At 42.1% G+C, this 14472-nt stretch overlaps 2 protein-coding genes and 1 non-coding gene across 3 annotated transcripts; all 3 read right to left on the reverse strand.

Moving 5' to 3' along the window:
* Window positions 1–112: 112 nt before the first annotated feature.
* KICS2 (KICSTOR subunit 2) lies at window positions 113–9426 on the reverse strand. The gene is made up of 3 exons (XM_064701859.1): window positions 9154–9426; window positions 6866–7154; window positions 113–2831 (listed from the first exon to the last, which is right to left on the reverse strand). Exons 1-3 carry the CDS (start codon window positions 9386–9388, stop codon window positions 2015–2017), a joined length of 1341 nt encoding a protein of 446 aa, XP_064557929.1. The 5' UTR covers window positions 9389–9426; the 3' UTR covers window positions 113–2014.
* A 1398-nt stretch (window positions 9427–10824) lies between these two features.
* RPL18A (ribosomal protein L18a) lies at window positions 10825–14444 on the reverse strand. Its single transcript, XM_064701862.1, has 5 exons — window positions 14304–14444; window positions 13753–13932; window positions 13005–13134; window positions 11391–11500; window positions 10825–10974 (listed from the first exon to the last, which is right to left on the reverse strand). The coding sequence occupies exons 1-5, from the start codon at window positions 14319–14321 to the stop codon at window positions 10882–10884; spliced, it is 531 nt and encodes a 176-aa protein (XP_064557932.1). The 5' UTR covers window positions 14322–14444; the 3' UTR covers window positions 10825–10881.
* Window positions 12277–12408, reverse strand: LOC135442888 (small nucleolar RNA SNORA68). The gene has a single exon (XR_010438736.1). It is a non-coding gene; the product is annotated as a small nucleolar RNA SNORA68 (small nucleolar RNA).
* Window positions 14445–14472: the final 28 nt, after the last annotated feature.

Genomic DNA, 14472 nt, shown 5'->3' on the forward strand with positions numbered 1-14472 from the left:
CTTTTCCAGCTCAGAAATGAACATGTCTGTACCACACAGAGTTTCTTCCTCCAGTTTTCTCTCCCCTTTCCCACAGACACTATGACAGGGAAGTACTGCACAGGCAGACAGATTTTGTACAACATTTTATTTACACTGCTGAAGACTGGGAATCAGTTCTGGTGACAGTTTCTTTTGTGTTACTCAGGCTGAAGAAGTCAAAACTACACGTTATTACAAGGTCACTGTCCCACAGAGGGAAGCACACAAACTCTCTGAGTATTGTCATTTGCAACTTTGTCCTGTTAAAATGTAATTCAAGCTGCAAAGGGTAACACTCTTACAAAAAACAGGCGCCCTCCAACTGCTGGTAAATTTGCAACTCCTGTTATTTTCTAGTGGCAATGAGTAGAGCTTTTTCAAGTGGTGCTGCAGTCAGACCAAGACTTCAGGTAAAAGGCAGTACCACAGATACTCAAAACAGGCTACACACAGTTAGAGCAAAGCAAGGAAGGTTCCATTGGGCACAGAGTGGAAAGTCAGAGTTGTATTTCAAGAACAGAACGTGCTTATGTGATTGTAAAATGTCAGCATTTGCAGAGAGGCAAGACAAGTTACCACAACCTTCTGTGGGAGAGAAAGGGGATCATTAAAAGACACATTTGAAAAAGTCTCTTTTATAGTTCAATCTTAACAGAAACCAACATTTTGACTTAAACTCCCTTTTAAAACCAACCTGATGATGCTATTATACATTACACAGTATATGACCTTACTTTACTACACTTATATATACATCAGTTCTCCTGAACCCCTGTCAAAGTGCGTGCACAACTGCATAGCTAACAGTCAGAAGAATCCTGCAATGTAAGGCTAGAGGCACAGCCAAATTGACCCCTTTATTGTATTTGGAAACCCTCATTTCCAAATTAAAGCACTTTCAGGGTAACTAGAAAACATACTTATTCCAACCCTGCAGCCTAGAAGTGGTGAAAGAATGAGGTAAACATACTGCATAGGCTATATATTTAAATCCAAATCCCCAAAGTGTTTTGGCTTAATTGTCTAATTATTTAAAACTGAATAGAGAGAAAAAAATAGTTATAAAAATCTGAAAACAAATCTAGGTCAATACTAACAGCGTATTAGACAATAAATCATTCAGAAAGGGCATTTTCTACTACCTTTTTTAAGTTAGCCAGGCAAAAAGCACAAATTGAAAAGAGCCTTGGTGCTTTTCCCATGGAGCTGCTGCTTTTCTAGAACACCTGCTCAAATTCACTTTGTCTGCTTCAGTTAGCCTGAGCCAAGACTGGCCCCACACTGTCACAGCACTCCAGAACACACCAGCCTTCCAGGCCATGCTGCAGCTTTTCTTGCCCCAGCCCAAGTCCTGGAGCAGCGACCAAGCTTTATGACACAGGGCCTTCAGAACAGATTACCAGTGCTTAACAGAGTGTCAGAGACCTCAATTACCATTTTAAACAATTTGGAAACTAAATTATAATTAACAGTAGTGACTTTTCTGATTCTCATATTTTTATTTAAAATGTGTCTTTGCAGGTTCACTTTTTAAAAATATTCCCTTGCATCAGTGTTTAGTTCCCAGAAATCATTTCTGTCAGGCAATGCAGTTTTCTGAAAAGATAGCATCTTCCATCCTCACTACATTTTCAATAAACTCTGTAGAAGACAGTTAATGATCAGACTATGATAAAGTGCATATATTCCTTTCTGATACAGGCAACAAAACTGTGGACTAAAAAAATAAATCATACTGGAAATTGAAAACCACACCAAAAAACCCCATGGTGGCTCTTTACCACCCCACAATGAAGTTGCCCCACCAAGTACTGCCCAAAAATACTTTTCTTCAAGTGTCGGTTAGCTTAAAAAAAAACCCCAAACTTATAACATTTAAAAAAATGGTTCCTTTTCAATTAGACTCTGAGAATCACAAATTTATGTAACTTTGAAAGCTACAGCTCCCTCAAGGCTAGCATAGTGCCTTGACAACTTTTAAGTAGTTTGTACTTCACCCTTTGGATCCAGGTTTCAAACTTGCAAAAGCTTTGGAGTTCTTAAGGGAATGTGAAATTTCATTGAGAAAAGAAATAAAATGATAGTCCCTTTCTGACTTCTTGGACTCAAAAATAACTACAATGGTAAAGTGAGGTTCGGGGCGAGTCAGAAAGTAGGTGCTTTGGACTTTGTCATCGTAGAAGTGAACAACCTTCTCCAAACTGTTGAGGTCAGAGGTTCTATCAGTCATAATCATGATGACATTGGGCCAGTGCATAACAGGCCTGTCACTGGGCAGAGACACCACTGCAGGATACTGATCCACGCCCTTGGGGGCTTCCCTGTATGAATGGGGATGATGATAACCGTGTCCCTGAAAACTCTCTGATCCACGATTGTCAAAAATTAAGGAAACATTGACAGCATCGTACTTCCGGATGAAGCTGGAAATTTTCCCAAAGTAATCAGGATTTGTTTTAGCAGTCAAAGTTTTCATTTCAGATGCTGTTGTCTGTCGACTAAGAGCCTCATGAAAGTAAAAGCTAAACTTGGCAAGGAGAATGTTTTTGAGCTTCATGAGCCAGAGGAAGAGGTGTGGAGGCTGCACAGCCTTCTGAGACTGCCCTCCAAACAGGTGCTTCTTGGTCTCCCGTTGTTTCTCAAAAATTTGGCCCCAAGTTTGTAGCTTTGTGTGAGCACTGTGCAAGTTGACCAGGGATGGAAGGAACTTCCACTCTGAGATCTGAGCCTGAGCCTTTAAAAGGTGTGCAAGCACATCTACCTCCAGCTGGAAACTGCTTTCAAGAGGACTGAGGATTGGATGATGAAATCTAAAAAACATAACATTAGTCAAGGCATGAGAACTGCTGTACACAATGGTGAAATAATCAGATCGTATTTGCCAGTTAACAGACAAAAGATCAAACATCAAAGCAGAGCAAAGTGTAAATCAAAAAATAATACTCTTAATTTAAAGAACAGTTCTTTTTACATAATTAGGGTAAATAATTCTACAAACAAACAGTGTTTCACATCTGACAAAACCACCTGTTGGACATTTCTCTATCAAAGTAAGGAGTTACATTTCATCGCTTCAACAATCACAGTTTATCTTAATCTATGAACTACTATAACACCATTTCTTTTTAAATTCAGATGATCTTGTTCCAATTTAAAATCTCTTCTGGCAGTCATATTTGTCTTGATGGTTCTGGAGCAGAAGTAAGACATTACGTTAAATCAAAGGAATTATGTTATAGACCTATTGTTCACATAGGGGAGCTATGAGAAGTCAGGCTGAGTTTGGTTTTGCTGTCTGGAACCATAATTAATTCCTTCTCTTCTCACTTTTCCCCCTGACATTTAGAAAAAATACAGATGCAGTGTTTTTTACCTCTCTTTCTGTGATACTGAAGTTATTTGCAATTTATAACATCAGCAATAACTTGATTGAAACAGTGAAAAACTGTAATGTAAAATACATAACTTTAGAAAGAAGTGGCCTTTTCAGTAAGTTCTCCCATTGGCATTAAGGATTCAAAGAGGTCTCTAATAAAGAACAATGAACAGTTCAAAGACAAGACTTGATGAGGCTTCCATTTAAGTAAAGACAAATTTATCATCTCACTTCAGAAAAATATCTTGGGTCTTGTTATTGGTTTAAAACAATAAATACAGAATTTTTCCAGCTTTTAAAACTAAAGCAATGTCATTATTCCTGTCAGCTTCTAGGACACAACAAATACAACCTGTTTTGGAAACAGCTGGTTCAAGATCAAAACACTTCATTTTGTTGTAGACCAGAAGAGAGAATAAAAATGTCAGGCTTTTCATCCCCTCTCCACTACTTTTCCTTTAGCTCGTGAGAAATGTCTGACTATTTGATCACTGATCTATAAGCATTTCTTTTTTTTGGAAGCCAAAATTTGCAAGTATCTGTTACTAAGATTCAAGTCCAAATTTATTTGAAGAAAATGAAATTAAGAGTATCATAAACCAGCTGATGCACCACATTGGGCAAAGCAGCCTGGCTGGTGACCAGGCACCTTCTGCACCCAGCACATGTCAGCAACCCCCAGCTGAGCTGCTAGAGCAGAGAGCCAGTGTTTGCTGGCCACTCTGCTGGGCTGAGAAGTCCAGAGCATATTTATATTTCTCTGAACAAACAAGAGCTTAAACAACAGTCAACAAAAAATAATTTCTAACAGTCAACATTAAATCTTTCCAATGGCTTTGGTATTCACCAGAAAAACAGTTTTGTTGCTCTGTATTTTAGGAGGGTACAAAAAACATTATGCAACATTATTTGCTGCAGTCCCATCAAATGACACACAGCACAGTGATTTAAATACATTTGCAGTCAGATCAAGAAAGTTTTCTTCCATTTTAAAATCAATTTAAAAATCCTTATCAAGGCAGCACTGCCAAAGTCTCCTGGATTAACATTCTGATGTACAGCTTTCCACTTCTACTTTACTTCATGGCAATGTTGCACTGTCTAGCAGGATTTGCTAAACTGTTTTAATCAAAAAATACACACCTCAGCTACAGCTGAGAAGCTTGATATGGTTACAGAGAAAACTGATGAGTTATGCACTAAGTCTAACTGCTGTAATTGAGTTTTATAATGCAGAAGCATCCAACTGAGCTCAGTATCACGTAAAACAGACGAGGTTTTACAATATTTCACAAGCCAGAGTGTCAAAAACTTAAGAACACATTGAAAATTTGATTTTTTTTCCCCCTAATCATTCCTGAAAGCAGAGGAATGCTAGTTTTGTTTTGCAGATTGTGAAGAAGCCACATTTTCTTTTTATTTCCTTTCAGAGATCACACATACATGTACATATAACACAATGCTGACTAGATAAAATACATTAAACATTTAAAAATTATTACATTAAAATAGGTGTTATAGTAACTTATTCATTTTATACTAAGCTTTTAAAGGATCTTGCTTCTGATGCTGCTTTGATTATTTAAGATCCCACCCAAACCAACAGCTAAAAACTTCAGGAGAAGTTACTCCTCCAGATGTATTCTACAGAAAAATGGAAAGGAAAATGTAGAGTACTGGCAATGAACAAGTCAGCAATAAGTAGTAATAACATAGTAACAAAATAGCTTTAAACTGTTTGAGAATTAATGATATTTCAGATACAAACAATATGTCTTGTTAACTGACAATTCTGCTGTTCCTTTTGAGATAGAAAGAAACTAAAACGAAGGACTAAAGGAATAGATCACTATTCCCACTTTTTCCAGAAATGTTCTGCATGTCACTGGGGAGGAGCACACTGCAGCTACTGAATTAGCTCTGACAGCACCTTAGGTTGTCTCCATCTTAAAGACTGCTTGTTAACCCAAAGCAAGATCATCCGTATTTTTTCCAGAGAGACATTGCTTTTTTTTAAAGATGTTATTATATATATATAGTTATATAATACATATTATATAAACATATTATGCAACAGATAATGCCTTAGAAGTACAAATGTACCAATGAAATTTATTTAAATAACTTAGTAAAATGTGCCATATGCGGGTATAGTCTCCAATCTCTTCATCAAAGTAAGAATTTTGGTCCTCAGATTTTTAACAGTGCTGTTGATTCAGCACATCCTCAGAACAGATGGCAGTTGTTAGTGTGCAAGAGAAATCAACTTTAAAAAAAAACCCAAACAAAACATGCCAACAACAAACCCACTCAAAACCCTAAACTTACTTCTCTTTACTCATTAAAGTTTATCACACCAAGGAAAAAAAAAATCTAAATTTCAGGTTTTTACTGGATTAACAGCCCTGATATTTTAAGTGATCACAAGCCAAGAATTGAAAAACATCACTACTAAGATCATATAGACTAGTTTCGATTTTCAAATTGCAAAATTACATAGCAATTTGCCAAAGGTATCCCTAAAAAATAAAGGAATCAGCTGCAGTGCTTCTGTTTGGAATATCAGAAAGCATCACTGAATTATCTTCATTTTTCCTAGGTGAACACTATAAAAATCATAACTGAAAAAATTAAGACCTATGAATATTCTCCTCAAAAGTCTTAGACACTATTTCACTAACAACAATTTAAAGAAATTCAACCACATCTGATAGTTAACGTCCTACAATGGCTACCTTTTTTGGTTTAAAATGAAGAGGCAGAAATTGAGTGTGTTGAGAAGCATTCAAAAATTCTCTTTTAAACTGCTATTACTTTCAAGGCACATAAGTTAGATGTGAAATACCCAACCTACTCTCATTTAGAAACATCCCAGGATTTTTGCAACAGGATCTATTAAATCTTAACTTCAAGAAACCACAGTGGCAAGGACCAAAGTCTCAGAGGTGCTCCTCCTACTGGCTCCAAGACCTCTGGAGAAAAGTGGTAACAGAGCACCATAAAGCCCTCCCAGCTAGCAGGGTTGTGGTGTAGCTTTTAGATCTAAGCAGACATATATTCTTAAAAAGTAAGATTGTCACAAAAGTATTTGCTTTATTTATGCCACCTTTACTGAAGCCCATACAAAATTAAGGCTTGTTTCCTCTCCCCTACCAAAGAAAAAAGTACAATAAGCCTTGCATCTTATAAAAGGAAAATCACTCCTCCTCTCTCCTGGAAATGAACATGCATAGGGAGGAAGGCTCCTAGTACACCATGAGCAGACTCCCTTTGTTATTTTTCTTCTTTGGAAGAAACTTTATGCATCTGATGATGCAGGCCAACACAGACTTCACACATGAATTTGTGAAGGGACTGTGCTGCTCAGCAGTCAAAGGACAGCAAAGTCTTTGGGTTTGCTTTGAACTTCAACACCAGGTATGACAGATCACGAGCCTGAGTATGTACTGCCAGCAAAGAAACACTGACCTTGAACTGTATTTCTTTAAGATGGATTCCAAAATGTTTACCAGTTCCTCAGAGTTAATGAACTTTTGGGTGCTGAGCGTGTACATTTTTTCATAGAAGTCAGCAATTTCCATCCGAGCCTGAACAAAAAAACAGAGCTGTTCAGACAGGTGAGAAAGCAGCTCTTCCAAGTGAGGAGCTGTTCCTCCTAGTGCATTGTGACCCGTCGCCACCACCTTCTTCAGCTCATTATGCAGAGATGTGTAGATGGTTCGGATGGAGTCCTTGCGGCTGAAGAATGACTGACCACCTGTTCAGATAAATATGGAGGTATTACCAAAATCCAGGGACAGCAAAGATAGACAGCAACACTGGAAAATGCTTGTAATTATAGATCTAGTTGTTTGTAAGCATTGTTTAATTACAGTACTTCTTTTAACAAAGAAACAAAAGTCAGTGTTTTATTCTGCACGTAACTGAATTACAGAGCATATGCTCAGAAGCACTTTATGTAATTTCATGCAAGTTACACTTGTCCCACTTCATGTCTCAGCAGTCAATGGCTGCTGTAAAACAGTAACTCCTTCACAGCTGCCTCAGTTATGACATGACTTTTAAGAAACCCAGGGTTCAGTTAAATTTGCTACTATGATACATAACCTGGAAATACTGTTATCTGTGGAAGTCAGAAGAATTAAGTCATAGTGACTTGACTGATCAAATTTTTATAGCCTCCACTCCTATTAATAACTCTAGATGTTTTCCAGAGAATTCCCTTAACAATCCCTCTTCCATCATGAAGCACTTAAATTCACAAAGCAACATTTAAATGGGAGCCATATGACATCTGTGTGTACAAATCAAATGTTACCAGTCCCTATACAATCTAAATATAAACCAGAACTCAAAGGGAAAATAATCACACTTTATCCCAGTGAGACCACAGTGCAGGTTAATCCATAACTAAAACTTGGAGGGCAGGAGGGAGGACAAGAAGTCCTCTGCGCTCCTTTCTACCTGCTCAACACTATGAGGAATTTAAAATAGAAGAGAGGAGTAAAGGGTCAAAGATATTTAACTCTGACATTACAAAAAGACTGTACAAATGTACTAGCCTTATTTCATAGCTTCTATTTACAGAAGACCTAATGTGCCATTCTGGCAGTCAACAGCTGCAGCAGAGCAAAGACCACAGAGATTGAATCTGGATCTTTTAAAGATTCCAAATTTAGGTGCCTCTTTGAAACCTTATAAATTTTGTAATGCTGGATAGCTCTTTCCACATTCCTTTTACACATATAATGTTCAAAGGTGACCACTGACATCTGAGATAGAAAGGTAGAGAATTCGCTATCATAGTGAAACAGCTCCCATTGTAACACAGGAGTAGTCCCCTAGCCACAGGCAGGAGGAAGAATCATCTATTTCAGTTGTTCATGAAGTAAATAATTAAACAAAACTTTGCCCCTTCTGTTGTCACCTTCATCCTTTCTGCAAGCACAAAATTCACTCTTTAAAGTCAGCCTTACAGTCAGAGTTTTGGCTGTAAAGATCTCATAATAGTTCCAAGTCATCATTTAAGTAACAAAGCTGAATTTTCTTGATGGTTTAATGTGCTACACATGAGACTCATATCCTTTGATCCATTTTCCATACCCATCTGCACTTCAAAAAGAAAATAAGCAGCTTTGCCCAGAGGGTAGCATCATGAAAGCTCATCCTGTGCCAGTTTCGAATTTTCTATTCATGTACTGATAAACATGAAGCAGCTGCTATCATCGCCAAAGCTTCCTGAGATTCTGCAGTATCTGCATGGGTAACAACTCCTAGGATGCTATCTACCTCCAGCCCCGAGTACTTGCACACATACACCTCTGATGCAAGGTGGAAAAGCTTTAACGCTTTGGTCACCCCAGGAAGGTCATGTTTGCCTATATCTCAGCCAGAGCATCTCAGCACAGAAACACCTCCGGCTAATTCTTGGGAAGGGCGGGTAGGTGCCCGCTGGCCAGGGAAGAGATGCAGCGAGTGGCACAGCAGCCAGCGTGCCACCTGCACAGCACCTCTGTCCTCTGGTCCGTTCCTTAGTGGCAGCACTAATGCTTTCCCAGCGGGCTCACGGACTCTCACCAAGCCAGCGCGGGTCTCGGACGCACAGGCACGGACCCGCCGAGGCAGGGCCCCCGGGGACCGCGGGTCCCAGCGCCTGCGATCGCCGGTGAGCTCCCGGCCGCCCGCTCCGCACCCGCGGAGCGCCGTGCGGGGCAGGCCCCCCGGCTGAGGCGGTCCCTCCCTCCCCGGAGCGGTACCTAGCTTCTGTCCCAGGAAGGTCATGCTGTGATAGGCCTTCTCGGCCGCCGCCAGGTGCGCCAGCCCGGCCAGCAGCGCCAGCCAGCTGGAGCCCGCGCTCTTGTTGGCTTCCCGCTCCTTCTCCACATTGTCCTTGGCCTTGTCGTAGGAGAAGATGCCCAGGTGGGAGAAGAAGGTCTCCAGCACGGCCTGCTCCACGGGCACCGGCGCTCCCAGCGGGATCGACTCCCCCATCCCGCCCGGCGCCTCCGCAGCGGCCGCCACTTCCGGGTCCGGCGCCCGCCCTCCCGCGCGAGGGAACACGTGACCGGCGGAACGGGGGAGCGGCCGGCTCGGGGTCACGTGACGGGCGGGGGCTCGCGCGGCCGGCGGGCGGGGCAGCGGCAGCGCGCGGCAGCGCCGGGCCCCGGTGTGCGCGTGCCCCTGCTGGCCGGGCGCTCCCGCCCGCCGCCCTGCGCTTCACGGTGTACGCGGAACGGAGACACTCTCCTGCTAAATTGTACGTACAGCTAAAAACCTTCTACAGCTCCAGGTCCTTCTGAGGCCCTTCCTCCCGCCTCTTTCACTCCCACAGAGCCCTCCAGCTACTTTGGCTTCAGTTTCCCCCTCCCTTGCGATTGGGGATACGGTAGATTGCCCACATTATTCCCATTTGCTTCAGTTCGTGTTTCAGACAGACGAGCTGCCTGAACTCATTCTCCGTGCTGGCGATGAGGAGCACAAGGCTGAGCCGCGGAATGGGAGCTCTCTGGGCACGCTGACTGACCCAGTTCCGCAGAACTTACCCACCCTTGCACTGAGAGCACCGCTCCAGACCGAGTGGCAGCTCTCCAGTCAACCCAGAAAGGACACATATCCCAGCTCCCTCTCTGCACAGTATTTCCCTGCACTCTAACAGCACCTGCAGCTGTTTTTAAGCTGAAATCTGGACAAGACACAGCATCAGTTCTTTTACACCGGCATGACCCACGTACTTAAATAAGTAGCTGACTGCCTCAGGAAACACCGCCACTGAAAATGGGCATCAGATGCAAGCACCACCTTTAGGTATGGAGCAGCCTTTTAAATAAACCACAACTACAGTGTCTGCAAGCTTCTTACTGTGAACAGTAAGCAGCCTAAGGATTTGGATATAGAAATTGTCATCATTTTCATTCACTGGTCTAATAGAAAAGAATAAATCTGCCAAATGCTTCATCACTTTTCTAGGCACAGGCACCTCCGTACGCATCCCTTATTCAGAGTGGTGTGTAACATCCCTGAAAAGGTTCTGGTTAGAACTAGAATTTTGGCTTCAAGTCCTTAAAATTTGAAGCAGCTTAACTGAAGTTATGAGGTCTTCCTTTCTTACAGCTAAGTCTGGGTTCTGTATGCACCAGAACCTGCCTTCTTCCTGAACTCAACTGTTCACTTAGTGTGCCAAAGGGACAAAATGGAAGCAGGATTTTACAGCAGCTCAACAACAGACGTCTCTGACCTGGAAAGTTGGTTATTAAAATTCGATTTATTGATGGAATAGTTCAGTAATTTAAGTCAGCACCTGAAACACTCACCTGTTCAAGGGAATCACAGCTGTGAATAGTAGGCTGCCAATAGTTTACAGAAAAGAAAAGAACAGGAATGGGAACTCCTAGATAACCAGGACAGAGTCTCCAAAAGACAACTGGGAGTGAAAGCTTCCAATAAGACCTTTATTGCAACACAGAGTTGACAACATGTTTTTGTATTTAATAGAAAGTATTTGGTCTCTTGGTGGTGAAGCGTGGTTTGTGCTGGCGACGCAGAACTCTGTGTGGCAGTGGGAACTTGATTTTAGAATCCTGCAAGAAAAATGTTTCTATGTTAATTGAGGTATCAGATGAACAACAGAAAATAAATTGGAATAAATGGCCAAGCTGTATTCAGTGACTACCTTATGCTTAGAGAAGTAATCCATCCACAACTCAAGATATACTTCACAGGACTTAATTAATTTTGCATTCTTTTTTTCAAAGTAATGCCAGTCAGAGGCATGTCTTCTGTACCATAACATGTATTTACTTTATTGTGACTTTCTTCCAAATACTTGTAGCAGCAGAAGTCTTGATCATAATATACCATAATCATGAACATATGCACCCAGGTTTGGTTCCTGCACTATTTTTGGTTGCAAAACAAACCCGTACCACACAAGAGAGATCCCCTCTTCCAATCCAATGCTGGCCCAGGACCCACCAGCCAGTGCTGGCTCACTTACATGGAACTGCTTGACTGCAGGTCTGCGGCACTTGCTGGCAGCAATTTCCTCAACCTTCATGATCTGGATAGAGTGAGCACGGGCACGATGACGGGCTCCCATATCACGGTCTAGAACAACAGAACTCATTAAAAAGGAATTTTATTACATGTTCAGTTCAAGAATCTTACAGCCCTTCGTTCAAGAAATGTTCATCGTGTCATCTACAACTTTTAAAATTTCTGATCAGCTGCAATTAAAATCACTGTTTCTATTATTTAAAGTGATACCACAAACATCACGTAACCAACAAGCAGCAGCAAACTCCTCCTGTAAGTTCTAAGTAAGCTCCACAACAGGAAGAGCCATTAGAATCTTCCTGTCAAATTTCAAGGTACACACGGACACAAGTAATATACCTAGGACTACTTACTCTCTTGCAAGACAAAAAAATCCTGTGGTTCAGATTCAACACTGAAATATTACTGGAAAGACACATGAACTTCAAAACACTTTCCCTTCCAAAAGGAAGGTGCAAGTGAAAGTAGGACCTGAGGATACCTTTACTTTTATTGAAATTGACCAGCAACAGAACCATGAATTCATGTTGATCCCACATAATCAGGCTTTTTGAATAGGAAGAAGAATCTGAACTTAGGCTACCTGAAAATTCCTCTGTTCAGCAGTGCAAATCACTGGCTTCAAATCACATCCATAGCTAGCTCCACAAGGTATGACTGTTGAAATACTACAGTGTTTCCCATGAAGATCTAACACACCTGTTAAAACTTACCTGTCACAACTAGTCTAGAACACAGAAGTACCAGTCATTGTATCATGAAAAATAAGGGTTTTGGGTCTCTTAAGCAATCCTTCAGTATGTTAATTAAAAGGGATTATTAAACATTAATGTAGAACCTTAAATTTCACTTTCAACAGCACTTCAGCTTTTGAAAGGCGACAAGATGCATTTAATATTTGCACACATGACAAGAATATCATTATTGAGAACAATATTCTTTGGGTTTTTATGTGCAATCTGTAGTGCTTATAACATTCTGGAGTCAAGTATCAACAGCAACACAAATGGTCTATCCCTCAAGTACTTCACAAAACAGTCTGAATTTAGGACAACTATTACTTCTCAATGAAATGAGGTGATGAGATCTTGGAGTTACAGTATTGGCTTTTTCCCTGTGTTTTTTTTTTCTCCTACTTGCTCAATAAAGGACAAATTCCCCATGATCTCTGAAATACTCTTTTCACAAGACTTGGGAAGATATATTCAATTGTCTTAACAGCGCAGTGCAGGAAATACACAGAGCACCTGGAAAGTCACTAAATTATCAGTTTGTATAGCAACACTCATTACTAGAATTGTAGAAAGACACACCAAAAAGAAGTGGGAGTATTTTCCAGTCAGAGAAACTGTAAAGAGAGGCAACAAGTCACCTATCACATGTATAATAGATAAATATCTATGGAATAGCTGGCAACCTCCTCCCTTAATTTTCCAGTGTTTCAGTTATTTTATCAAGGGTTAAGATAGCATGCTTTATGCCTAATTTGAGACTTAATCTTCTGCTTGTATACTGCTTCTACTATTTTACACCTGAAACAGCTACATATACTTACAGCACTGAGTGACAGCACCCGCAGTGGTCAAATCTCTGTACTCCCTGTACATGTTGTGGGTCCCACTACGAGAATCATAGCGCAACCAAATACCAAAATTTTTTACCCGCAGAGGGGACTTCTCATACACCTGGAATTACACAAGAACATGGAAGTGGTTAGAAATGATGTACTATCACCATTTTACAATTTTAAGAATAAAGATTTCAGAGCTCTTGTAACAAAACCCCTGTTTTAAGTCTTACTGTCAAAAAACAACTCTTTGCTCTCTTTCCCCTTACCAAGATAGCTGGATATGTCTTGGTAATTCAGAGTAGAGAGCTTTAGTAATTCAAAGAAAACCACAAGATTTCAGCTCTAAAGACCGTTCTTGAAGTATCAAGGAAGAGGAGTGTAAGCATACAAACATCCACTTTACCAGGGCTACAAATGTGCAAATGCCTCTTAAAAGGTATATTGTACAATGAACTTAAGTCTAAGATGCAACACATGACTCATCATTTTGAAGCAGTAAGTAGATTTGTATTTCGTTTACAAGACATATACCACTACTTTCAAAAAGCAAACTTGTCACTCCTTTTCACAGCAAGTGAAAGACAAGAAATTTCAACCTCACACCCCATAACTGCAATTCCTGTAAAATCCCTCCACAAGGAGGATTTGGAACTGGAACTGCAATTCCTGTAAAACCCCTCCACATACACCGGCTGGAACTCCATAAGAAGCTGTTAGGTTTATAATTCCTCACCTGTCCACAGTACACAATCTCTCCAGAAGACTTCTTCATCTTCTTCAGCTGAGAGACGAAGTACCAGAATCGGGACTTGGCGACGACATGGTTCGGAGCGAAGATCCGCATGCGGTACAGAGGAGGGGTCGTGCATTTCGGCGTGGGCAAGCAGCGCCCGACCACCTTGTACTCCCGCAGCTGGAGGGACACGAAAACCAGGCGGACCTCAGTGGGTGAGCCGCGGAGCCACCGCCACGCCCGCCCCGCGCCCTTTGAGGCGGCTCCTCAAAGGAACAACAACGCGACGAAAGGAGCTCAATCCATCAGGGGAGGGAGCCCCTTGCGCCGGGCGGGTCGATCCGCGCCACCCCACGCCGATCTGGGTCCGCGCCTGGCGGGAGCAGCGCCGCCGCCATGTTGGCCTCTCGCCGCCCCACGGGCCAGGCGGCGCCGTTCGGGCAGGCGCGGGCCACTCTCGAGCTAAAACCCGCCACCGCCGCCCTCCCGACGGCCACCCTGGCCGTACTGCCGGCCCCGGCTGCACCCGCCGAGCCCCGGTCCGTACTCACAGTGCCCGACGCCTTCATGGCGCTCCGCCGCCGTTGCTCTCAGGAAAGGAAAGGGATGGGCAGCGTGCGCCGCCGCCTGACGTCATCACCCTGTCCCGCCCCCGGAGGCCCGCGCGGCGATTGGTTGCGAGCAGAGCGCGATTGGAGCACGCAGCTGTCAGTCTCCGCG

Source organism: Zonotrichia leucophrys, chromosome 1A (genome assembly GCF_028769735.1).
Source record: "Zonotrichia leucophrys gambelii isolate GWCS_2022_RI chromosome 1A, RI_Zleu_2.0, whole genome shotgun sequence".
NCBI lineage: Eukaryota > Metazoa > Chordata > Aves > Passeriformes > Passerellidae > Zonotrichia > Zonotrichia leucophrys.

What these genes read in the sequence shown, in the direction of transcription:
- KICS2 (XM_064701859.1), bottom strand. Translation starts at nt 9,388, where the DNA reads ATGGGGGAGTCGATCCCGCTGGGAGCGCCGGTGCCCGTGGAGCAGGCC. An exon ending in CTTCCTGGGACAGAAGCTAG is followed by an intron (nt 7,155 to 9,153) that starts GTACCGCTCCGG and finishes TTATCTGAACAG; the next exon opens with GTGGTCAGTCATTCTTCAGC. An exon ending in TTAAAGAAATACAGTTCAAG is followed by an intron (nt 2,832 to 6,865) that starts GTCAGTGTTTCT and finishes TATGTTTTTTAG; the next exon opens with ATTTCATCATCCAATCCTCA.
- RPL18A (XM_064701862.1), bottom strand. An exon ending in AGATTGTGTACTGTGGACAG is followed by an intron (nt 13,135 to 13,752) that starts GTGAGGAATTAT and finishes GTGTAATTCCAG; the next exon opens with GTGTATGAGAAGTCCCCTCT. An exon ending in GGGTGCTGTCACTCAGTGCT is followed by an intron (nt 11,501 to 13,004) that starts GTAAGTATATGT and finishes CTGTTGTTCTAG; the next exon opens with ACCGTGATATGGGAGCCCGT.